This window comes from Erithacus rubecula (assembly GCF_903797595.1).
Source record: "Erithacus rubecula genome assembly, chromosome: 6".
NCBI lineage: Eukaryota > Metazoa > Chordata > Aves > Passeriformes > Muscicapidae > Erithacus > Erithacus rubecula.
The window spans coordinates 46015405-46040950 of record NC_136688.1 but is presented as its reverse complement, the minus strand read 5'-3'; the positions used below and the strand labels follow the sequence as shown (position 1 = coordinate 46040950).

The following is a 25546-nucleotide window of genomic DNA, read 5'->3' as shown; positions in this document are numbered from 1 at the left end:
TGTTATCTTCATAACTTCCTTCAGCATTCTTCCCTTGAAAATGCATTCTGAAGTATCTACTACATCTGACTGCATCTGCAACCATTCCAATGTTTCTCTCACATTAAATGGAGCTGTCTTTGCTACTCTTCAACCACACAGAAGAATCTTTACCTTGATAAATCTGTACTTGAAAGAGTCTTTGCTACTGTAACTAAACATACCATACTCTTATATCTCATGCTGAGAGATGATCTTGTTCTCCTGGCTTTATGAACACATTTGTTGAAGGAGGAGCATGATGTCTGACAAAAGGCTTCACAGAGGTAAGAAATGCATTTGTGAAGTTGGAAGAACAACCAGAGAAAAAGTAAAAAAAGGCAGCACAGGCAAAGGGGTATATATTTTCAAATGAGGTTTAACAATAGAGAGTTATTATTTCCAGGGTGCTGTGCTGTAAAGTCTTGTCAGTCCTGGAATGGTATTCCAGAACTTCTGAAAATGACAACAAAGGCCTTAAACCCAAGAGCCAAGGCTTTACCTTGCCACTTCAGGACCAGGAAAACAAGCCTCACCTGTCTGCATGCCAGAAGAGAGAGAAGAGCAATTTTACAGTCTGCAAAGCACAGGAGGCATCAGGTCCCCCACTGGGCAGCAGCTGCATGTTTTTCAGGTGCACTGTGTGTATTAATATCAATCACAGTGCAGTGACATTCTTTTGTTAGCAGAAATAGCTATCAGAATCAGTAATTAAGCACATACTGACATTCCTGCAAGAGACAAAAAAAAAAAAAAAAAAAAAAAAAAAAAAAAAAAAAACAAAACAAAAAAGTGAGAAACCAAAGAATTTGATTACTAAGTGAAAGCCTACATCAGTTGCTGACATGCACATTCAGCTGTTCCTGGTGCTGAATTCAGCTACATGAATCCCAAAATTAAAGGCATCGGTCAAAACAATCTGGCTGAACCTTCCTTAGGAGAAGTCTTCCATAGTCTATAAAAAATAAAAAAAAATAATTGAAAAAACATATAATATCTGTTTTGCAATACTGCCTAATAGGGACCAAACCACAGTGCCTGGGCTACTGATCTGCAGGAATGTAAATTTTCAGCTTGGAAGAACAGGATCTGTTACCAGTTAAAGTTCTGTAATGAGCACATCAAACACTTGAAGTTCTCTTAGATTCTCAGACATACTGGCTTAAATAACTTGGAAACTATTGATAAAATAACAAAATATGCATGTACTGACATGAGTTATGTAAGCAAATGACATAATTCATTAACTTATTAGTACAGGTTATTATCTTCAATTCACAGTATCCTGGTATTTAAGTAAATGTTGATCTAAAGAAGCCCTAGGGGGGTAAAGCAGACCTGTTCCATTTGTTACTGATATTTTTACTAAGAGCTCACTCAGCACTGTTGATAATAGAATTGTGCTTACCAGAAGTTTAACAGCTGACTCTGTTAGGACACAAAGGTGAACTTGTTCACAAAGCCTTGTAACAACATACCAAAGCTGCCCCTCTTTCAGGTCACAAAGGCTCAGAAAGATTAATGTTACAAAGGCTTAGAAAGATTATTGTTACTGTAATACTAAACAAATGTTTAGCTCCCTTGGTTAACCCATTTCAAAGTAACTCAAATAACTGAACACCTCTTGTACAGCCAGTTCACACCATGGCAGTGAGAAAGTTACCGTGTCTGTGTAGGCTGTTCTGAAGCTCATTGCTTATTACAAACAGGCAGGCCCCTTCTTTCAAACTGAGATTTAGGACTTGGAATTCAGTCCCTCAGTCTAGAATATAGAGCTCAATACTGTTCAAGAAGAAAAAGTCAGCTGCACTCCTCACATGAATTATTACTGAAAAAATAATACTCTTATTGCCTGTAAAAACATGTCCACAATTACCTTAAAAAGCACAATTCAACATAATTTGGTAAATCATTTCCATATTAGATCTTTTTTCAGGAAAAAGCTGGAAACTCTACAACTATGAAAGGACATATGATTATACCTAGGAGTAACAGCTAAGAACTTTTCTGTCCAAGTTTTTCCTTATTTTTATTCAGCATCAGTGTTAAGTCAACCAGAGCAGAATTTCAGAGTAATCTGTTTCTTTTGCTTCAGCAAACTTACTTTTGCTAACATGCAGAAAATAAGAAGAAAGAAAATGGAAAAATTGTAAACAATCTCTTTTGTCACCTCGGAATTTGAATCTAAACAACTCAGAAGAAAAGGTACTTTTAATGAAGGACTGCATGAAGAGTGCTGAGACCCTTCATTAAGGTTAGCATTAGGATGCAGTCCCAGCTCCTATCAGTGAGACAATCCTGTTGGCCATTGCTGCCTCCAGCTCAGTACTACATAAATAAGGTTTAAAGGCTGTGTTGTTAAAGGTTCCATATAAAATCCTGCTGCCTGAACTCCCTTCCTGACTGTCACTGATTCAACTCATCTCCTACAGAATATCAGGACCAAGCATCAAATGATCTTTAGCCTTGCTCATGGAATATGAATTGGAAGAAACTCCTCATGTTGTGCATTGGTAAGTCATTAATGATGACTATATGGAACTAAAACTGTCATTGAAAAAGTTTAATGTCAATTCTGCCCTTGGCCTTAAAAAAAAAAAAAAAAAAAAAAAAAGTAGAGAAAAAAACCCTCTGTTTTCCCATCTTCCCACAGAACCAGGAAAGAACTGCAAATACCAAATATAAGAAGTAATTGTAACAGTTGTTGTAATTGTAATTGAACCTACTGTCCTAGTCTCTATCACCTACAAAGCTCCTGGCTTTTAATTCACTCTTACTATCTCATAGCCCTTCTGAACATCAGCCAACCATTCAGAAGAAACAAAAATCTTCCATTATATTATTGATGACGTCCTCTTCCTAAAGCAGGATACTGCTGCGAAGAACACGGATCACACAAGAGAAGAAAAGAACCTTGCTGTGACCTCGGTGGCGTTTGCTCCTTTTCTGTAGCTATTTGCAGCTTCTCTCCAAAAAGCACAACTTTGCCCGTAACAGTGCGTTACAAACGGGACCGCACGAGCACACGAGCACTGTCATTAACAGCTCGCGGTTATGAGGGAGCAGCGCGGGCAGCGCCCACGCGCCTCTCGCGCATTCCGCACGGGCCCGGCGCCGCGCAGTGACGTCACGCGGCGGGTGACGTCACGCGGCAATGGCGGCGCCCAGGAGCGCACGCGGGGCTCAGCGGCGGTAGCGGAGGCCGAGCCTGGGCAGGGCCCGCGGTCCCGCTCTGTTCCTCTCCGTTCCTCTCTGTTCCTCTCCGTCCTTCTTCGTTCTTCGTTCTCCGTCCCGGGGCTCCTGAGCGCGGTAGGCGCTGGGCGCGGCGCGGGCTGCTGGCCCTGCCGCAGCTCCGGCGGGTGCTTCCCGCGGTGGGAGCGCTGCGCGGCCTGCGGGGTTTATCCAGCGGTTCCGCTTTTATCTGCGGAGCTGTTCCAGGAGGGACGCAGTAGGCCTGGTCTGCCTGTTATATCTAGATATATTATACTTTATTAAGCTATATTTTAGCTATGTATATATATTAGCTTGTAGTTATATTTAAATATATTACTGATATAAAAGGCAGTAGAATAATTATTCCATGAATTGCCGTTTGCCTGAAAATCAAGGTAATTCCTATTCCGTAGATTTGAAGGCCTTCTTTTTTTTTCTCCATCTGTTTCTTTTTTAGGTAAAAAAATGAAGGCCAGAAAAGGAGGGAGATTTAGATCTTCCTTTAAATTGAAACGAAAAGGCATTGAAGTAGTAGGAGAATGGAAAACAGTGGAGATTGACCCCAATCTATTTGCTGAGGAGGAGTTTCGAGATATAGTGTGCTTGGAGGAACTCACAGACTACAAGCTAGTAAGTTCTTCCAAAGTGGGGAGAGTGAAAGAGAAGAAGAGAAAGGCTGAGAGTGCTTCTGAAGAAGGCAATGAGGAGGTTGAAGAACCTGTCATCCCTCCAAAAAAGAAAAAGAAAAAGAAAGATTTGAGAAGTCAAACAGATAAAGGCAATACTCCTAATGCAGCAGAAATTGATGTGCTGGTTGATAAAGAGGCAAAGCATAATGAAATAATTGAAGAAGCTAATTGTGAAGATCATGGACATGTGACTGAGAGCGTGTCAAGCAGAAGAGAGACTCCAAAGAAGCAGAAAAAGAAGGTACCTAAAAACAAGACTTCTCAAGCACAGGAAGCCCTTCCATCAGTCACTACTTCTAAAAAAGCCAAAAACTGGACAACAGAAGTTTTATCCACCTCAACTGATCAAAAAGCTGATGTGTCTGCATGGAAAGACCTGTTTGTACCTGAGCCAGTGTTGCAGGCCTTGAGCTACCTGGGGTTTAGTGCTCCAACTCCTATTCAAGCCTTAGCCTTGCCTTCTGCCATTCGGGATAATATGGATGTTCTTGGTGCTGCAGAAACAGGTACAAATCTGCTAAACTGATCGTGTATGCTGGGATAGATGATACATGTGTATAAGAAGTTTCTCTTCTTAAAATGTAGCCCATAGTTGCAAGTTTTTGTATGTACGAGAAGCAGCTTTTGTGTATTATAAGAGAAGAGCTTTTGTCTTTTGCATATCCAGCATATTAGTAAAGTTTTGAAACTTTGTAGCTTACAAACATGGGAACATATTTACAAAGCCCATAAGCCTTTGAAGTCTCAATGAGTTTTTTATGCTTTTGGCAGAAGTCTCTTTTCCTGTTTCTCAAACTGCTTCCTGTTTTGGGAATGGTAAGGTGATGCTCTGCAAAAGGCAGAATTAATGCAGCAAGCAGGGTCATTTCTGCAGCAGCCAAACACATGCTCCTGGGGAGGCAAAGCAGACAACCAGATTCCTACTAGATAATTCCTACAGATAATTCCTACTAGTATGGAGCAGTGAATAAACACTGTGTTACTTGTGAATATGACCTGGGTCCACCTCAGAGCAAAACAAGCCCACCCTGTGCTCTGGCTTTGCCTGTGTGTTGTCACCTTCTCCTGGCTTGTGCTTAAAGTGAGTTATTACATTAATGATTTGAGAGGTAGATTCACATCTATATTGTCTCAGCTCATGCTTTGAGCATTGCTATCCTTCATGAAATTTGTTATAGCTCCTTGTTTACTTAATGCTATGAAGTCTCAGAATATTATGTTCCCTCAAACATTGTTTGCAGTTCATACCTGTGAAGTTTTGTCTTTAGCAACGTTTTTTTTTCCCTAAAATGCCTGGAGATAGGAAGCACAATTGGAAGCTGCCTTGGTTTTAAAGCTTCCTTTACATGGTTTTCATCTGTTCCAGTTGCTTTATCTCTCTGTCTCTCTGTAAAGTCATTTACTGCTCTTGAGCAAGAAGGTATAGTAACTAATAAGATATGCAGTCATTTGCATTTTTATTTTAATTAGAAGCTGTGTTGGTGCTATTAGCTTTAGTAAGATTAGAAAGCCCCACAGGGAGTGTTTTTGAAAATGGAACTGAAAATATAAATGGAGTTTTATACTGCAAAAAAGTGCCATTTTGGCAGTGCTGGTAAGCAAATTCCTCTCTAGCTGCAGAATGGGAAGCATGGTTGCTGGTAGGCTGTGTTGCTGCTTTATAATTTTGTATAACTCTGAGGTAGTAGGAATGTGTTTTGCTCATTTATTCTTTCATAAGTGAAATTCAGGTTCTCTCCAGAGAGTCTATTGGATCATCATGTTCCTATAGAAACTTGGGGGATGTGGACAACTGTCTGTCAGGGGGTGCTGCAGTTTCTGCAGTTATTTTTTCTGCATCCTGCAGCACCTCTTAGCATTGGGCCTGAGGGAGGAATGTGTGAAGTTAAAGAACTATTAATCCTTTCTGGTTGCAGCATTGGAAGACTGGCAAGATTTTGATAGATCCATGTGCAGATCAGACAAAGGGAATGCCAACGCTTTTTTTCTTGCAGTGGGTGTTCATTACTATGTAGAACTGGTGAGGTTTCTGGTTAAGGATCCAAATCTATGTGAAATTATACAAAATGAAAATGTTGTGAATTGGCTTGAGCTGTAGTACCAAGATATTCTTTCCTCCTGGTTTTGCATGCCTGTCTATGGTGTGTGGTTTGTGTGTTACAAAGATAACATGTCCTGTGAGGTGATAATTTGTTTAATTTGTGGATGAATCTAGTGCCTACAGAATAGTCCTGATTATCACAGCTGTAATCCGTCTGGGTGCAGTACTGACATTTACACCAGCAAACTGCATTACATTTAATTCAAAATTGCAGAGTTCTTCACTTTCAAAACAGATATTTTGTATTACCAGAAATTTATTGTATAAGTGCTCTAAATGCAGGTTATAACCATTTTCTGGTTCAAGTGCAGATAGAAGTCATAAAACACCTCTCAGCCATGGAGAAAGGTGGATAAGTGGATACCAGACTTTGCAGCAGTACTGGTTAGGATGATGACACTGGGCTTATCTGTATTAACTATGTTAAGGTTCTCCCCTTAAATAGGCAAAATTCTGTGTTGCTGAATTGGCAAACCTTTACAGCTTTTTGATTTGGACAGGAATTGAGATTTCCAGAGGACTGCTTTCCAGCAGTGGTGTAATAGTGTTTTGTACTTTGGATGCTGCTTTCATGTCTGGTGAACTGCTACATCTAAAAAGCTTTACTGGGGTGGATATGCTACCAGGCTTTTCCTAACATCTTTATTACAGACAGTTCAGAAGGGAATATGTGGCAGGGATGTAACTTGCAGTTGGTACAGTGAACCCTTGCAATTAAACTTGCTTTTGACAAGCCCTGTCTCTCCAAAGTGGATTCTCTCTTTTAAATTAGATGTATGTGTTCTGATTATAAAAATGTGAGACAGTGCTGATCACAAAATTAGATGGTGGAATATTCCAAAATACAGTATCTTAGAAAGTTGTAAATACAGGACTGTAAATTGAAGATGGAAGCTAATCCTTCCAAGTGCATTCCAGTTTGTCCTTGGCCTCATTTGCTATTCTTTTATTTGGAGAATGTTGATTAGAACTTCCAATTAGGGCATGGTATTCTCCTTATGGGCATATAGTTCTTTAAAAATATCTTGGCTGCAACTGCTAAGGTTTTAAAAAACCCTTTAGAACAGGTAATATGCCAGACCTGCTAGAGATTTGAAAAATACCTGTTCCCCAGGAACAGTGGAATGGAGATGTATAAAGGGAGCAGGAGAAAAGATGCTACTGCTGCAAGTTTCTGGTCTTCTAAAGATCATGAGTTTGCATCTGTAACAATGGTGTGTTTTAAGAACAGTGTGTGATTGGCTGTTTCTTTTCTCATCTTTTCAAATAAATGACTTGTCAGTCTGTGTTATTATTCTTGTTTGTTTTTTTAGGAAGCGGCAAAACGCTTGCATTTGCAATTCCAATGATTCACTCTGTGCTGCAGTGGCAAAAATCAAATAATTCAACAGCCAGAAATGACAGTGTTTCTAAAGAGTCCCATCAGCATCATGATGAAACAAGATGGGAAAATGAGGATGAAGCAGAAAAAGTAACCCATCAGCAGGTTGAAGATAGCGGAGATGAAGATGATGCATCTTTCACAACAGGCTGTGTGAAGGTGCTGGAAAATGTTGAATTTGAATCCAATGATGAGACACACGCTGTTGACTCCCATAAAAAGAGACCTCTTTTAGGACTGGTCCTTACTCCTACAAGAGAATTAGCTGTACAAGTAAAGCACCACATTGATGCAGTTGCAAAGTTTACAGGTATGTAAATCCCACAGGCCATGTCTCCATAGGTTAGATTATGTTTGGATCTTGGCATTGGTGTTGAGGCAGAATGTGCCCATTTTCTTCCATAAAATCATAAAATTTGTGTCGCTTTTGAGGGGTTAGAGTTTTTAGCCACTGATGTGTGAGAAATGCATGGAGATTCTTCAGTAAGATGCATGTGGAAGTAAGCAGTTAATGTGAGCTATTTTGCTTTAATGTGTCTTCCTTCAAATAGGTATTGACTCCTTCAAATATCCTTCAAATTGATATCCTTCAAATAGGTATTGATTCATGCTCTCACAACAGAATCAGTTCTAGATACCTGGTGACAGCTAACTTTGTTCTAGTTTTGGATAAAGTAGGCTATATATAATTAATAATTTCATTATATATAAAATTTTGTTTATATAATAATTTCATTTTTAACAAGTATGTCAGTCTTTGTATATATTGTAGATGTACAACTTTGTTCTATCTAATTTTTTTAAAAACTTATGGCCATAAATATTTATGGAAGGTGGATTGTCTGACTTACCTCCTGCAGCAGTCAAGCCACAGTAGTGTTACTGAGTAACATGCCTGACAAAAGCAATTCTCCCCTCTTCCTTTCCTTCCCTTTCCAAACCAGAAGTCAGTAAGTGAATGAGTGAGGACATGAAATTGTTGAAGATGGCGAGTTTTTCCCAATTCTGTCCACTTCTCCACTACCAGTAATTGTTTATTTATTAAAGAAGATACATAGTGCAACACACTGCTTTTAAGCACATCTTCCTTTGGTGTCTGTATGTCCTGCTGTGCTCATCAGTCTGCATCTGATTACAAAGCTTATTTTAATTGCTAGGCTGAAATAATCAATTTATGCCATACAGTTCTGATAGGAGCAGTGCTATTTATGTATAAAAATCTGCTGTCCAAGTGATAATATAGTTGCTGAAGCAGGAGAGGAGATGTTTTGACGTGGACTTTCTTTATTGCCTCAAACTCACTTTGGGAAAAAAAGCTAGTGTTTCACAAGTAGTCCAGAAGAGAGATCAGTGGAAGCTTGGATACTGGAAGGGTCTTGCACAGTGGCATTGAGTTTATCATGACCAGTGTATTGTTTGAAGAAGTAGGGTGAAATAAACAATATGTGGAGTCTGCTTCCAGAGAAAAGCCCTTTTAGTACCTCTGCAGACTACTTAAAGCTAATGAGGTCTGTGTTACTGTGCAAGAATCATTAATGGGATGGAATCATACTCTGTAGGATTATTCCATAGCAAATGAGCAGTTATTTAGCAAGACAAGCATTTCTCAGTCTTATTCTTGAAAGGATCTTCTTAACAGGAATATGTTTGTTCATGCGAATATAATTGTGAAAACATGAGACTCTGAAATATGTGTAAACAAAACTAACAACTATGGATGTGATTCTTCATGCTGTTGAAAGACAAGTGCACTAATTCTTGGCATCTAACTATAATGAGGGTTTTTCTGTAAAATTGAGTGCATTTCTGTATGCTCAGTGTTACATAAAAGCCCTGAAGCTTCCTGGCCAAAACGCTTGTTGAAAGTTGCAGTAGACTGTTTGAAACACTTCATGAAGTAGGTATATATAAAAACATTCACTGGTAAATTAATGAAATAAAATCTGTTATTTATATGTTGTAGGCATTAAAACTGCAATCCTGGTAGGAGGCATGGCTGCACAGAAGCAAGAACGTGTGCTGAATCGAAAGCCAGAAATTGTAATTGCAACCCCAGGCCGTCTGTGGGAGTTAGTTAAAGACAGACACCCACATCTTTCAAATCTTCGTCAGCTCAGGTAAAGGTGCCTTTTCAGATGACTGCTGCATACTGAGCTGGGCAGCCCTGCATACTTATTAGGTTACTAACAGATTAAATAATTTAGACTACACAGGATCACCTATTTCTGTGTCAGTGTTTTATTGAAATGCACATTGGTTATTTTGGTGGAGGGAAATGTCACTTAAAGACCGTAGTAAAAACCTGATTTTTCAAAAAGAAATAGAGAAGGCTACTGTAGCTGCCCCAGCATACCTGGCGTTCCTTTTAGTTTTATATGTATAACCTCCTTTATGTGTTTAGCAGGAAAATTTGTTCTTAAATGTATCAGTGCACAAGTGTATTTTTACTGTGTGTTTTCTACTTGACAGGTGCCTTGTGATTGATGAAGCAGACCGAATGGTTGAGAAAGGTCACTTCTTAGAGCTGTCTCAGTTGCTGGAAATCTTAAATGATTCACAGTATAACCCTCGACGACAGACTTTTGTTTTTTCTGCCACTTTGACTTTAATCCATCAGACTCCCACAAGAGTTTTACAAAAAAAGAATGCTAAAAAGATGGACAAGAAGACCAAACTAGAATTGCTAATGGAAAAAGTGGGAATAAAGGGCAAACCCAAAGTAATAGACTTAACAAGGAAAGAGGCTACGGTTGAGACTCTGACAGAGACCAGAATCCACTGTAACACAAATGAGAAGGACTATTATCTCTATTACTTTCTTCTCCAGTATCCAGGAAGAACCATGGTCTTTGCAAACAGCATAGACTGTGTAAAACGCCTCAGTTCTCTCCTCACAATCTTAAATTGTGATCCTCTTCCTTTGCATGCCAACATGCATCAAAAGCAAAGGCTGAAAAACCTGGAAAGGTTTGCTGAGCGAGAGAGGTGAGTTGATTTTCAACTTCCTAGTAGAGAAAGAAATTGCATAAAGGGTGGTTGGGAGGGGAAACAATCCTATTACAGTAGGAACAGGTGGAGGAAGTTAGGTGAGGATGTGAGTCCCTAAATCATCGGAAAACTAACCACTTATTACTTCTTTGCAGGTTTAGTTACATGAATTAGTATCCCAAGGGTCCAAGTTATCTTTGAGCAATGCAGAAGAAGAGGCAGTTGTGCCTGTCAGCAGTAGTGGGCAGCCAGGGCTTACCCAAACCTGCCATTTTAGGAAGCATAGTTTTGGGTTGTCTTTGGCATGGCCTTTGGCAGGAGATTTTAGTGTCATGACTTCCACAGTTCAGAAGCCTCACAGTTTAGTCCTGCTGTGAACTGCTGTGTGCTGTCTGGGAGTTTGTACCTTGTTAATAGATTCAGGCATAGACAACAGGGGTTGAATTGCTGTGATGGAGCTGCAGCATCCCTTGGCAAATGTATTGATAGCATTTACATAGGTCAGGTGAGGTGTTTTCAGACTGCAGATTTGCAAGGTGGGAAAGAAATCTATGAGACCATGTCTCATGGCCTTTTGCTGATTGCAAGCTGTAGAATTTTCTGTTGTTATTCCTGCTTTGAACTTTGTAGCAATAGAGTATACAGTCAGATGCCATAAAATCGTAACAAATTTCCATTACCTAAAAGTTACTCATTTCAGTTGCTGGGAGATGTTTTTAAAACAAACTGTGCCATATCCTAGGGAGACTTTTGTCTCTGAGGAGACTGCTTCTATAAAAAAATAACTTCTTTGAGTAGTTCGTCTTGTCTAGGGATAAGGAGAAATAGTAATTGTTAAAACAAAACTCCTTCCTTTATTTCTGGGTTTTAATTTACTGAGAGTTCATTTGAGTGCAAGCTGATACAAGATACTTCACCCCCAAAAACCTTTTGTTTAAATAGATAATGTTAATAATGGGATTTTTGTCTCAGCTGATACAACTTTTAATTATATGTGTTTACTTTCAGAGGATCAACTGTTGTGAATGGTGTGGTCATAGCACACTAAAGGAACTCTTTAAAACCTGGAGAGTGCACTGAAAAGTGTAATGCAGGGGCATATACATCCTTTCCTCATTGAATAGCATTTTTTCTAGTATTCTTATGAACTGAAAGAGCAGAATAACATAGGAAAATAGGATCCAGAAAGGTAGTGCATTTATTTATTGAAAACAGAATAGACCTGTCGAAGGCAACATATGCATTTTTAAATTTTACTTTAAGAATTATTGTTTCAAGACTGCCTTTGAGGTAAATTTGGTATTGTTTCTGTAAGGGCAAACAGAATTCATATGTCCTACAGTTAATACAGTATAAACTTGTTCCTTAAACTGCTGTGGTAGAATTCTAGGTTGCTGTACTTTATGTTCCTTGGCAAAGTATTTACTCTTCAATTTTATGTTTATTAAATTTTGTCACTTTCTCAGCTGTGTCCTCCTGACAACAGATGTTGCAGCTCGTGGTCTTGATATTCCTAATGTCCAGCATGTCATCCATTACCAGGTTAAGCATTTTTAATATTTTTTCTTTTACTATTTTGGTTTGATATAAGTTTTTGCTGATCCAAATCCTGAGCACTGTAAAGCTGTAATTCTTGGTCCCATATATAGTACAGTCCCCAGTACAGAGATTAAGTCATTTAACTGTCCTTAGTGCTTTGTACTTACAGATGTCACTTCTGCAGTGACTGACGGCATTAGGTAGCACCTTATGAATGTGTGATTATGTATCAGAAATGATATAATAGATATGATCCTCCTTGCTTTTTGCTTACCTTTGTTATCCAAAGGTGTAAAATTACTCAGACTTATAGCTCTTTTCTGAGGACACATAAAATATTTTCCTGCTTTGCAAATGCCATGACAGAGGGTCAGAAGTTAGGAGAGACTCACAAAAGATTACGCAAGGAAAAATTCTGCATCAGAGAACACAAAGTGTCTCAAGACAACATTTTTCCATTACTTTCATCCGTGTTGCATGCAGTGTTGTGTGTGTGTAAAAGCCCCTATTCTTTGGCAGCCTCTTGCCCAAAGCATGCTGGCAGCTGTCCATGGCAGCTGCATGGCCCCTCTCAACTGTTGCAGGTCCCTCGCACCTCCGAGCTGTACGTGCACAGGAGCGGCCGAACAGCCCGAGCTGCCAGTGAAGGCCTCAGCCTGCTGCTGATTGGCCCTGAGGACCTGATCCATTTTCGGAAGATCTATAAAACACTGGAGAAGAGTGAGGAGCTGCCATTTTTCCCAGTTGATGCCAAGTGCATGGTTTCTATTAAGGTAAAGAAATAAGGGTCTTTTTGCAGCGTGAGTAGTTGCTTGCTTATTTATATTACTGATACAATATTGCTTGTTGTGTTCTTTCCAGCTTTCAGATGAAATTCACTCTTGAGGATCTAGATTTGAAAATTCAGTTAATTACACTTTATAGTTTTTTATGATTTCTCCTCAATAACTGGTCCAAAAAAGGTGTTGAAACATAAATGTCACTTACATTTTTTGAGAAACAATATAGGGAAGCAAATATGTTTTGTGGCAGTGGAGCTGGGATGGCTGTGCTAAGTACATTGTTTACAGCCTTTCATGTTAGGAACAGACTAGAGAACAGTAGCAGGGATATTCAGTGGCCTCTTCCCATCTGAAGTTGTGAGTTGTCTGCTTTTCTGAAAGCTCCTGTACTGTGAGGCTGCAACTGCCATTGAACCCTGTCAAACTGAGTGTGTTTCCCTCTTCTAAATTATTGCCCATTTTAAAGAGAATTCAGTCATTCACTGCCTCACAAGATAGACGATGGTTAGAATTTACAAAACAATGTGTTTTAGATAGCATCTAGTCACTGCAGATTTTCTACTTCTTGAGTAAGAGACTATTTCATGTCTTGGCATTCTCTTAACAGTTTGGATGCTCAGTCATATACAAATGGGACATATTTAAATACTAGATTTTAAGGGGATCCAACTGGAGTAGAAATGTCTGAATATTGCATAGTCATTAAGAACAGGGAAGAGTGCAAGCAGCCAGATAGTGCAGCAGGAGTCTTCCTCATGGTATTCTGATTCAGGCTTACCTAATTGGATTGGACTGAGACCAGGGTCTACCCAAGTGGCAACAGCAGTATCCTCACCTTGGGAACAATGACAGCCAGTTTCAAAACCCAGGCTTGCTGCAAATAGTGTATTTCTTTCAGGAGATGCAGCTTTCTGAAAGAGGAAAGAAAATCAAATAAATGCTTCCACAGATTCATTTTTTTCTCCTCTTGGTAATGAAGAGAATCTGATTTCCACCCTTATCTTCCCCACTTTCCCCTTCCACCCACTAAATGTTTCTAGTTACTGAAAGAAATCTGTTGTTTTGAAGAATGTTGCTTCAGAGGTTCCTTCTGTGTTTCTTGATGAGTTGTTCTTGGCTCTTATCATGCTCTATCAATTAATGGGCAAACAGATACTGTTTCTACACTTTCCTTTTCTTGTCACCATCTCACAATGATCTCTCCTATCTGTAATAGTGCTCCTCTCCCCAGAAAAGATCTTTGCAATTGTAGTTGCAGGACTTCAGCCTCAAGCTCTTGCTACAGTCTGGTCTTATTTATGCTTTGTCCTGGGTTTAATCACAAAGTTATTGTAGTTGGGACTAATAGTACTGCTGGTTCTTTATGCCTGTCCTGTTGGCACACTCCTTCCCTCCTTTTGCATGCCTTCATTCAAATTCAGAAGTCTGAAAGGGTTTCACACTTGAGAGGAATAGAATTAAACCAGGTAGACTGAAAGAGGACTTACATTTTACAGAGATGGAAAAGCTTAATTTAAATTTCTTGTAAAGATTTAAGAAGTGACTGACTTAGTACCCCACTGCAAGTGTTATTTTTTTTCTGTCTCTCTCTCAGTAGTAATTACCTAGCAGTCCTGACTGATGCTGTTACTGTGTATGGCTTTGTTTTATGAATCTGTAGGCACATTTCAAGGAGCAGAACTTGATTCTGGTTGGTTCATATGTACTGTTAGTGCAGATTTTCTTTCCACAGTGAATTAGTTATTTGTTTAACCCAGCTGGAAGCCTGCAGGTTAGGTTTGCTGGACATCTTTGTTCCACCTGTGTGCAACAGGAAAGAAGGACAGGACATTCTGTCCTGTGCCTAAACAAGATCCAGGTGCATTCCTGAAAATATGATCTGTTCCTTCTATATAGCCTGCAGGAGTTTACTTTCTTCAGAGTGGGATGAAAGTAATGGCTGCTCCTTGCTGCTGAGACTAATAACTCTGAGATCAAGCTGTAGTATATAAATATGTAACTTGGAAATTATTGATATCTCAATTATGGTTTGTTCTTGATGTCTCTCAAGTATTTATAATGATTCATTAAGTTAACATCGAGGTATGTTTAGTAGTTGAGATGTTTTAGAAGTCAGATTCTATCATGGATCTAAGGAAGGAAAATGAATGATGATGTGTTTATTAGGTGGGGCATGTCCTGGGACATGGGCATCTCCTGGGACATAGGTAGGGAACAAAAATGTCTCTGCACCCCAGTTGCATTGCAGTGCATGCCCTCAAACACTTTGCTAAAATACCCCACATTTAAACCTGATCATAATGTCTGAAGGTACTTTCATTGCAGGAACGGGTGAATTTGGCAAGGCAGATTGAGAAGGCAGCATTTTTCAACAGTCGGGCAAAGCAACACAACTCCTGGCTCCAGCAAGCTGCAGAGGCTCTTGAGATGGATCTTGATGATGACATGTTGATGGGCAAGTAGAAAATGTTTCTTCATGGGTATGCTCAGTAGGGCCCATAGCCCTGGTGTCCAGAAGAAACCTCACCATGGCAGAGAAGCTTCAAAAGCTGCAGGGCAGGGGTGGGGGGAAGGAAAGGAGTGTTCTTGATGCGTGGTGTTAGTGGTGCTTTCAGGATGATCGTGCAGCAGAGACTGCTGGAGCTGAGGGAGTGAGGTGTGACAGTTCTGGCAAGTCACAGACAAGTCTACATGTTGTAGGACAAGAGCTGTTGAGCTTCTGGCAAATGTTTCAGAGTAATCTAAGCAGCCCAGTATGTCCTGATTGAGTCTTGTCCTCTCTTGTCATAGAGAAGGCTGTTTCCACACTTCTGCTTCTCTCTCCCACTCTCTCAGTAGTCAGGCATCAGGACAGGAGCCTGACAGCTCTGTGTGGGAACACCCAGGAAGTGCTAGGGAACACCAAATATTATGTGAGCCTTAAATAGACTGAGCTTGTGGGCTAAATGGCCGATATATATATATATATATATATATATTGAAGTTGATGAGGTTTTTGGTGGTTTGTTAGAAGTAAATAATTTCTTATGTTTTAAAAACTAAATATTTTGCAGGCTGTAGATGAGAGAATGTGTAGGGCTGTACAACTGCAAGTGGCTGTTAGTTCAATGCCATGAAGTTTACAAAGCTTAGATACACTGTAAAATGCCCCATTGTGTTCATATTTTGGGAGCTGAAGGTATGATTTCCTACCAGTTCTTTGAAGGCAGGCTGAATAGAGTTGCTGCAAAGCTCACTTCAGATTAGTCTGGCTCTAACCTGTTAGCTGTAAATGTGCCAATGCCTTAATTTTGAAACATGTTTAGATTAATGTCTTTGTTCATGCCTGGACTAGCTGATTCTCAACCACTTTGCAAGAAACACTAACCATCTCTGTCTAAATTGTTCAGGAGTGCTTTCAGATAATTAGCACTCCGCTGTCTTGTTTTGACATAATCTGAGTATGCTGTGCTTTGGAATGAGTTTCCAAACAGCATATCTAGTCCCAGTAAGTTGTGACTCTCAAGTGAAACACTTTGTAATTGCCACCCAGAAACCTGCCAGGTTTATGCTTTAAAGCATACTCAGTCTTAAAGTCCCAGTCATTCCTGCCATAAGTGAAGTGCCTCTTACACAGTTACAAAAGATTTAGTAATGTCTTTCAATTTTACCTTACAGCAACCTTGATTTCATTTTTCTCCTCAGTTCAGGCCTTAACTATGGTTACTCAGTAGTCAGGATTCTTCTTGATCTGATTACCTTGTGAACAGCCTGGGTACTCTGAAAATGTCACAGATGACTGGGAGTTGAGTGGCCTTGTCAGAGAAGAAAGCTGGGGTCAGCATCTGTCCCTATCACTTCAAAGGGCTGCAATGCAAGTTTTTTTCTTCTTGTAATATTCTGTATCTTTAATTTCTACCCCAAGGAAGAAAAGCTAGTGAGCAAGAAGAAAGCCAGAAGCAGAAGATGCTGAAGGGGATGAAAAAACAACTAAAACATATGTTGTCCCAGCCACTGTTTAAAGTCCTTATGAAAACCAAGTACCCAACACAGTCTGGAAAACTACTCTTGCCTCAGACATCAGTGGGAATTTCAGCTCTAGGTGCCGTGTCCAAAAAGCAACCCAAGAAGAAGAAATCAAAAAATAAAATCAGATAACAGCAAGATCAGTCAGTGTGACAGAAGCAAGGACTATCCTCATCAAGGTGTCAGTGCTTATGGAGAAACCCAGCTAGAAGACAGGTTGTATAAGGATGTTGCCAGTGTATTGGTTGTGCAGGCACAAAACAAAATGCTGATTTAAAGGGCTGAATTAACATCTGATTAGTTACTGATGAATCTTGTCTTGGATCTTATTTTTTTTTTGTTCTTATTTTTTCTTAAATCTATATTAATAGAAGTTAATTAGCTTTCACGTAGTTCTGATAATTACTCCATTTTGTGCGATGGGTGGGAGTTTCTGGGTGGAATTCACTGTGGGCATACTCTAATGAAACTTGATTTGAATTTTAATGTCTTTGAAGGACAGGGGAAGGTCAGCTTTATACAGTGCAAGTACAGTCTGAGCTGGTGGTAGTGAGGTTTGGCTTTTACTGCCTCCAGCTCAATGTGAAAGACAGAAAATAAAGATAATATAGTAAGTCTACAGTTCTGGAAATGTCCCAGTTGTCCAACCAGTTGTCTGGTTATGGAAATGTCCCAGTTTTCTTTCTCCTCTGATAATATTTCTCTGTTCTGTTCTCCACCAAATTAATTTTCCTAGTCCTGTGTTAATATGTGTTGAATGTGAAAAAAGAAGTTAAGGTGGCAGTGGGCCAGGACTGACCCTGGGAGATGTGTAGATTTCTGAGGAGTAAGTGTTGCTACTCACTGTTTTCTTGATTAATATTTGAAGTTAAACCTGTATTTGAAAACATGTTAGAACCATGATCTTCACTGTAATGGAAGAGATGATGTTTTGAAATGTCACTTTTGAAAATTGCTCCATGATAATTATGCTTTTAAATAATTTTAACCTGATCTGGGCAAATATTTTTTAAACTGTTTTTAAAAATATGACAGAAAAATATATTTTGAATTTTTTGTTAAATTATATCTTCCATAAACTCCAAAGCCTGTGTCTGTCTTTACTTACTTGAGATTTCTAAATCCTTCATAGCTGATTATGTTTATACCTAGCAGGCAAGGAGAGGGAAAAAGCACTCAAAAGTGGAATCTGTGTTGGTGGGAGGACAGGTAATCTTCACCTGCTGGTTCTGAATGAGGCTTGCTTTCTGTGTCTCAAACAGTGTGGAATGAACCAGTGTCACTGCCATGATGAGAAGCACCAATTTACTCAGCTGCTCAGGGAAATTTGTCTGTGCAGTTGAGTGCCCCTTCTAACCACTTGCTAGTTATCTGAGAATAACAAACTCTTTATTCTTTCATCTCTGTAAATAATTGAAGCCCTCTATCTCTGGAAGGCTTTTCTCTTGTTTTCATGCATTACTGAAGAAGAGCTGTGACAATGTAATCATAAGCATACAGAACTTGTCAATTATGTATGAGACTTCCCTTGCTATGCACTGTTTGCCTCATGCCCTTGGGAGCAGAGGGGGAAGTTTTGGGGAGAAGAGATGGTAAGGTTCTGTTTCCTCTCTCATGTGAGGAGACACATCTTTGGAGTTAATGTGACATCTGAAAAATAACAATTTTATGACAGTTCCTTGTAAGGAAGGCTGGAAAAAGGAACTGAACAAAGTAAGCATGCCCTCATTTCTTTCCTGTGCCATTTTAATCGGACTCTTACATGTTTAAAAAGAACTTGTATTGGTTTTGCATCATGAAGGCTTTGAAGACCAGGTGGGCCTTTTCTGCATCTTACAATGCATTTCTGTTTCCATTTCATTAACAAAATCAAGGCTGGATCCTAATAACAGAGCTCAGCATTTCCCTGTCTGAATCTGCATGAGTTTCAGCAATTTCTAATTCCATGAGATCATGAGGAGAATGGAATTGGGGGACAGCAAGAGTGTTGTTACTTGATTTCTATAATTGCTATGAAGTTTTTTCACTGCTGCTGTTTCTCAGTGTTTAACAACCCAGCTCTCACACTCCCAGCCCACTGTCTTGCCAAGTCTCTCCAGGATGGAGCATTTGTGCCCTCCTTGCTGCCTTCATAGAATAATAAAACTTAATGCCACCATGCCCATGTAGTAGAGTGCCACATCCACTTGTTTATTGAACAGTCTGGGGATGGTGACTCCACCACTTCCCTGGAGATCCTGTTCTGATGCTTAATGGTTCATGTTTGCTTGTGGGACATGTTCTAGGGCTGGTTTTCTTCTGCAGCCTCTTATGTGCTCTGCATGAACTCTCAATTCTTAAATCTACTGATACTGCACCCCCACAGGACCTAAAGCAGGGCTTGGACCCTAAAAATATCTGTCTTAAAAAGAATACTTGTCTAGAGCTCTGAAAGCTCTCTTGTGGCTGCCTGTTTTGCCTCATCATTATCTTACCAGTATACCCTGAGTCTTCTAGCTAGAGGAAAAACCTTGTATTTGCTTTATCTAATTCTAAAAAATTGTTAAATCAATAACTGAAAGATACTACCACTTAACTGCCCCACTCCTATGCAAATGATGTTACTGAAGAAAGAGGACAGTAAAGCAGAATGTTTTCTCTATCTCTGATTTCCATGTGTACTACTGGTACAAATTAGACATGAAGAATTTTACATCAAGTCCATATGGGTAGTGTAATCTTCATGTTTATCAAATACATAGTATCAAATGTTTTCTATAATGCTCTGCTGGCACAGCAATTATACTGAGGCTTGTGGCAGCTTATGTCTGCTGAAATGCCCATAATTAAAGGACTTATTAAGTCTATTTAAGCTGTCAAAGCAACTTCCAAGTGATTTAATAAAAGCACTACTTCAGCAGAGTGGTGGTAGGGTGCAAGCTGATACAGAGCAACCAGTACTACCTAAAAGAAAAGTGAAACAATAGCTTCTGAACCCTCATTTTTGTTTTCTGAATGCAGGGGGCCAGTTGACCTCATCCCTGCCAGAGTTCCTGCTCTGTCATACTCTATAAAGAAAAGGAAGAGTCCCTGCAGTGTAAGTCATCTGCTGAGGAGATAGTTTGGGCAGGATCTCACATATTAGACAAGAGAGTTTCCTGACATTCCCCATGCCTTTTCTCTCCTCCCCTGTATGTTAATAAAACAGCAAATTAGCACAGCAGAAGCTGGAGTGGTGCCTTGCCATATGCCAGCAGCCCAGGCACAGGGCTGGCCATGTGGCACAGGGGAGGTAATTCACACCTTCCTGAGAGAGGACTGGGTACCACACACTGCATCCCTGAGGGGAGAGGAGGCTGGAAACAGACACTTTGACAGCCTCACCTCACACAGCCTGACACAAGCAGGAAGATGTGGTAAGAAATGCCGTGCTTTCCTGGGTGTTGAAACACCCACTGCTTTGTCCTGTGCTAGCAGGATGTGTTTTTTGGGTGCCTGAGTTATTCCAGACTTTTTGATGAATGGTTTTGGTGCAGGAAGGAGCTCAGAAGACCATGAAATGAATGACTGATAATATAACAAGCAACAATCTGTAATACCCAACAGTCATTGCAGAAAAGTAGGATATTGTCAGTGGTCATAGGTTTGGAAAGTAGGAGGGAGGCACAAGACAGAAGGGCTCTCTTTGGGAAAATCATCCTGGTTCTGTAACCATCTATAGATCCCCTCTATAGTCCCCTTCTGACACTCAGGAAGATGATGTCTGATACTGTTCTGGCCTGTAAGAGATTTTCAAATTCTTTTTGTGAAAGGTATTGCAAGGCTTTTTCTCAAGTCAATCATTAGCTCCTCCTGGGGTTGGCTTCCCAGAGTGAGTAAGAAAGAGGAAAATAATCTGTCACTCACATGGCAAGTTTATTGGCCTGAGGATGCAAGTGAATAAGAGGTGCTTTGCTTCTTTGCCTCGGAGTTCAACAGCTCTTGCTGTGAAACTGGAAGAAATTGTAGCCCGTTTCCAAAGCAACCAACTTTAGATGCTACAAATTGCCAAATTTCTGTAGGTGAGAGCTGCACTTAAAGAACATAAACACAAAACCTGGTTTGGAAAAGCAGAACAGGCACTAAAAAATGGGCTTTAGTATCAGTGGGCTAATTAAAGGACATCTTCTAAGAGCATTTAGATTTCAGTTCCATTAGAAATATACTTTCTTGCTGAGGTAAGGAACCTTCATTCTTTCCATTGCATACCCATTGCACGACACACTCCAAAAACTTCCTTAGAATAAGAATAAACATTCTGTTGATGTCCCCACTAGGCTGCTCTTGCTAACACAGTTAATTCATCAAGGCTTATAGAGGTTTTCCTTCAAGTACCTCTGGCTTTTTCACCACTACATAGCCTGCATATTATTTTCAATTCGTGTAGCATAAAGATCTGTCAGTGATAAGGGTTAGATTTGAGTTCTCTGGAGGCTGATCCAGCAGATCTTCTTGTGTGCTGCTGGAGTGAAACATAGCCCTAGCACAATCATGATGGCAGGCAGTAAAGTTGCTGGATCCAAAACACTGCATCTCTTTAAAATAACATTATTCTCATTTAATAATTAAATCATTTTAAATCATAGCTCTGTGGTGTTTGTGGGGACAATGCTTGCATAGCATGTTGCTTCAAAATCGGTTTTACTTCAAGGGGGCCATGGAGGGTGATGTTCTGCTTCTGTCTGTGGCTGTTAAGGCAGCAGAAACTCCTCTTACACTTTGGAAATCCTCTCCTATCTCTGGACCCCACTGTATAGGCCCCACTCCCTCTGCCTTTGTAGCTTATCCCCCAATATCCAGGGTCTGGAATATGCTACTGTGCCTAAAAATCCACACATCTTTCAAGTCATCTTTAAACAAGCTGAAGAATATAGTAGGAGAGCCAGAGAACTCCTGGAGCAATGTCCGTGTTAGTTGTTGTTTTTTCCACATAGATACAAACAGAAGCTGGGTGCCTTCTGCTGCAGGAATGGCAAAACCAGTAATCCCTGGAGGAACACAGATCAAGCCCCTCAGTTACACCTGTACCACCCACTACTCAATCCATACATCAGTCACTTCATTCTGGTCAGTGGTCTCTTGATTTCTTAGTTGTTTTCTCTCTTGCTGAGAGAAGTTACCTCATTCTGAACTTGCCTCATTCTCTTCAAATCCTCTCCTTTCTCCTTATCCTTATCTTCATTTCACTCACATCTGCTGGATTCTGTGTTAGCAGCATTTGTTCTCTCAAAAAATTTGCTCTCAGTCAGCCCTTGCAGCCCAGAGCTTCAAGTGCTTTAGTTACTAGTGCTAAGCAATTAATGCTGTATGAGTCTATTCAGAAAAAAACAGTTAAATGTCTTCTACAACACATGAATAAGGTATAAGGTGTAGTCACTGCTCTTTCTTACCAAGTTACTTCTAAGCTGGCTCAAGTGAGGCCATTTCCATTGTCACAGTTCTGAGATGACATCACAGTGTGGTTTTCTCATCAAGTTAAAAAAATTGTGAGATTTAATTTTCTGAAATGTTTCTCACTAATTTTCTTTCTTTTCCTAGATTCTCAAAATCTCCCAAGTTCCAGCTGGGAAAAAAATGTTTATTCTTGCACATATATGCATGTATGAACATGATTGGAAATAATGTCCCTTTCATCATAGAAGTTTTCAAAAGTCTGTTTTTTAGTACATCATTCAGCTATCTATATGTATACACATGCACACAGTGTGACTTTTTAGCTAATTAACTATGTATTTTTTACATAAGAAAAAGCATTATCATTATCTGTTTCCCCAGAAGTTATTTGCTTCATTCATTAAAAATTGAAGTATATGTTTACCAAATGATAAATGAAAGTGAACTGGAAAAAGTGTTGCCATCATAGATTTCAAAAGAAAAAAGAACATTTCAATGCTCTATGTCAACTAAATCTGAGCCAAAAAAATGTAGCTTCCATTAAGCCTTGAAACAGGATTCCTGACATTTTCTTACATTTTTTCTTCCTATTTTTCATACAAGGACAACAAAAATTACATTACCATATTGGCAGAAAAAACCCCCCAGGAATGCAGAACTGATATCTGGGATATAAAAAGGCTTATCAATTCGAAATTTAATGATGTTTTTTTTATTTTTAAAATATGATCAATGTGAGCATAAAAATAAGCACTGCATAAATTCATCAAGAACTGTTTAATTAGAAAAAGGTACCCCCATTTCTGTACACAAAAGCACTTTTCTGTACACAAAAGTCTTGGTGTCACCTGTAACCAGGGACAACTTCCTCCTTCAAATACAGAAAATGTTTGCAGTTTCCATTTTATGATACTCACATTTTACTGCAATGCCTTGTTACTTCAAAACAAAACCAAATAGCAAACCAAAACCCTAGACTGGAAAAGGTTTATCTATTGTATATAATTGGAAGCTGTCTTTGTTATTCCTGTATTTTAATTAAACTGTTCCTTACACAGATGGTGAAACCAGAACTCAATTCATGAAGAATTATGGCCTCCCAGAGCTGAGTTGTGGTGCAAGAGCAAACAGCCAGACAATGGTTCCACAGCTGGGCAATCAATGTCATAAATTAACATTTCTGCTCCTTGGTGTACTTATATTTATGACCATTTTATATGCTCTGAAAAGCAGGTCAGGTCCTTGTATATGTGGCACTGTTTCCCCAGCAGAAGACAAATGGATAGGGCACAGGTACACACAGGGCTGGTAAATGTGCCTTGCTCTACACAACAGACAAATCAGAGGAGTTAGTGAGGAAGCAGTTCAAGAAAAAAAAAATTCTGTGACCTTGCAATTCCCAGAACTACATGTTCTTCTTATCTGCTTTATTTGTAAGCCATTAGCAGAACTTTTCAGATGAGTTAATGTGAAAAGTAAACACTCATTTAGAAAAATTTATTAAATACCTTGGAGTGTGTGGAGAGTAGATTTGAGTGACAGCTTTATAAGTGGTGTATGCTAATTCCTGACAGCTCTCATTAGTTACTGATCCAGGATTATTAATACAGCCAGAACCAGCAGCTGTAGACCAGGTTCTTGTGTGCTTAACAAGCATTGATCAAAAGGTTGTTCACATCCCCTGAGTCAGAACCTGTCTGGGTGCCAAATCATTTGTCACTTTAAACCCCTGTTTGTTCAGCAGGCTGCATGGTGTCTAGGGGATAGAGAGATATCTTCCTCTGCTCATATCTAGTGACTGGTGAATATCAGGCATTGTATCTGCGTGCCCTTTGCAGAAAATTTCCATGATCCTTCAAATCTTTTCACAAATTTTGAAGGAAACCATCAAATTCAAAAGGCTGTTGCTGTGAGTAGTAAACAGGTCTTCTCTCTGCTTTAGCCACTGCTTTTATCCATCCTGGCAAATCTGATAGTACATTTTTCCCTACCCAGCATGGAATTGAAAATAAACAAATTCCCTTTGGTGTTGGTTTATAAAATGCACAGAACATTGTAGCAATGGATACTTTGAGAGGTAAAGCTGGTACAGTGATTAACTCTTGTACTAGTTTCACATGGAGCTGTTTTGTGGACACAGTGTTTTGTCCCATGTACAAAACTTAACCAGAATGATGCTGCTGCACAAGCAGTGGTTATCCTCCTGGTGAAATCCTGCCTCCTCCTTGCAAGAGGAAAATGAAATCCATTAAGATGAAAGGAATAGCCTTGCTGTCCTCTAAGTTCTGCTCCAGCATCTTGTATGTCAAAGTTCCTCACCAGTGCCCATAGTCACCACCCACCTTTCTGTCTTGCTTCCCTAGTATTATCACTATAGAAATCCTTCTCTTTTTGTATTTTTGCCTACCTTATGTTTGCTTGTTCAGTTATTGCATTAAAACCAAATCTTGCCAAGTGTTTTTGCATTGCAGTGATGGAGAATACAAGCAAAGGTCCTGAAAGATAATAAATACTCATAGCAAAAACATCTGTTATCTCTTGTTAATAGGATTTGAAACAAAAACTGCAATAGGACAGTGTTGCTTAAATTTAAGCTACTACAGCTAGGAAAGTCCTACTTGGGGTGATATATTTTCCTGCAGTGTCTCCCTCTTTCAAGCAAAATGCTCTGTACCTGTCTGACAGCTCCTCTCAGAAAAGTCTCTTCCTACACAGGAGCACACTAAGAGAGGGATTAAGCTTGGCCTTTCTCCTGTTAATCCAGCACTAAGGCAATAGCTATTTATATCACCAGAACCTCCCACATTTCATCTCCTGGACAGTTGGCATACCTTGAAACGCTGACTGCTGTTCCCATCATCCTCCCACTGGCAATTGCTGTGTTTGTGCTGGTGGCTGCTGCCCTCTGCCAGCACCACCTGCACCTCCCACAGCAAGAGAACCAAAATGGGGCAGGACTTGGGACAGATCAGAGCATTGACAGAAAAAGAGAAAAGAGAGATTTTTCACAGGACAGTTGAGTTTGTTTCAGATGCACAACAGGTTTCCACCAGCCTCAGCTGTAGCACAAGTAGGAGAGTTTCCTGGAGTCTTGCTGATTTCTTGAAGAATTACCTTTGCTCACATTCTGTCTCATTTTCTGCATCCGTTCATTGTTCCTTGGCTTGTGTCAAGCAGGTGATCCTCTGGGCTGTTTGTGAGCCAGAGCTGCAGCCTCTCCTGGAGGTGCAGTTGCAGCAATGCTCAGCTTAGCACCTTCCTCACCCTGTAAGGATGCAATCAGCTGCTCTGCCCATAAACACCACAGCCTGGCTGGGCTGTCTGATGCTGTTTTTCCAACACACTGAAAGCATCACGTGGCAATAAAGACGTCTCAAGCTGCTGCATGTACCAGCTTTGGCATGCTCAAACATCAGCA

At 39.8% G+C, this 25546-nt stretch overlaps 1 protein-coding gene across 6 annotated transcripts; it reads left to right on the top strand.

Annotated features, from left to right (window-relative positions):
• The first annotated feature begins 247 nt into the window (after nucleotides 1-247).
• Nucleotides 248-17802, top strand: DDX24 (DEAD-box helicase 24). Of its 6 annotated transcripts, none has more exons than XM_079310273.1 (9): nucleotides 248-305; nucleotides 3689-4426; nucleotides 7335-7712; nucleotides 9366-9519; nucleotides 9872-10387; nucleotides 11857-11932; nucleotides 12514-12702; nucleotides 15037-15166; nucleotides 16616-17802. In XM_079310273.1, exons 1-9 carry the CDS (start codon nucleotides 278-280, stop codon nucleotides 16846-16848), a joined length of 2442 nt encoding a protein of 813 aa, XP_079166399.1. In that variant the 5' UTR covers nucleotides 248-277; the 3' UTR covers nucleotides 16849-17802. The 6 variants fall into 6 exon arrangements, with proteins under 6 accessions (XP_079166399.1, XP_079166398.1, XP_079166402.1 ...); XM_079310272.1 differs by having other exon boundaries at nucleotides 15037-15170; nucleotides 16620-17802; XM_079310276.1 differs by lacking the exon at nucleotides 248-305 and adding an exon at nucleotides 3127-3470.
• Nucleotides 17803-25546: the final 7744 nt, after the last annotated feature.

Bases quoted from the DNA above. Each gene is read 5' to 3' on its own strand.
- DDX24 (XM_079310273.1), top strand. From the start codon at position 278: ATGATGTCTGACAAAAGGCTTCACAGAG. The intron at 7,713-9,365 runs GTATGTAAATCC...TATATGTTGTAG, and splicing joins TGCAGTTGCAAAGTTTACAG to GCATTAAAACTGCAATCCTG. The intron at 15,167-16,615 runs GCAAGTAGAAAA...TTCTACCCCAAG, and splicing joins TGATGATGACATGTTGATGG to GAAGAAAAGCTAGTGAGCAA.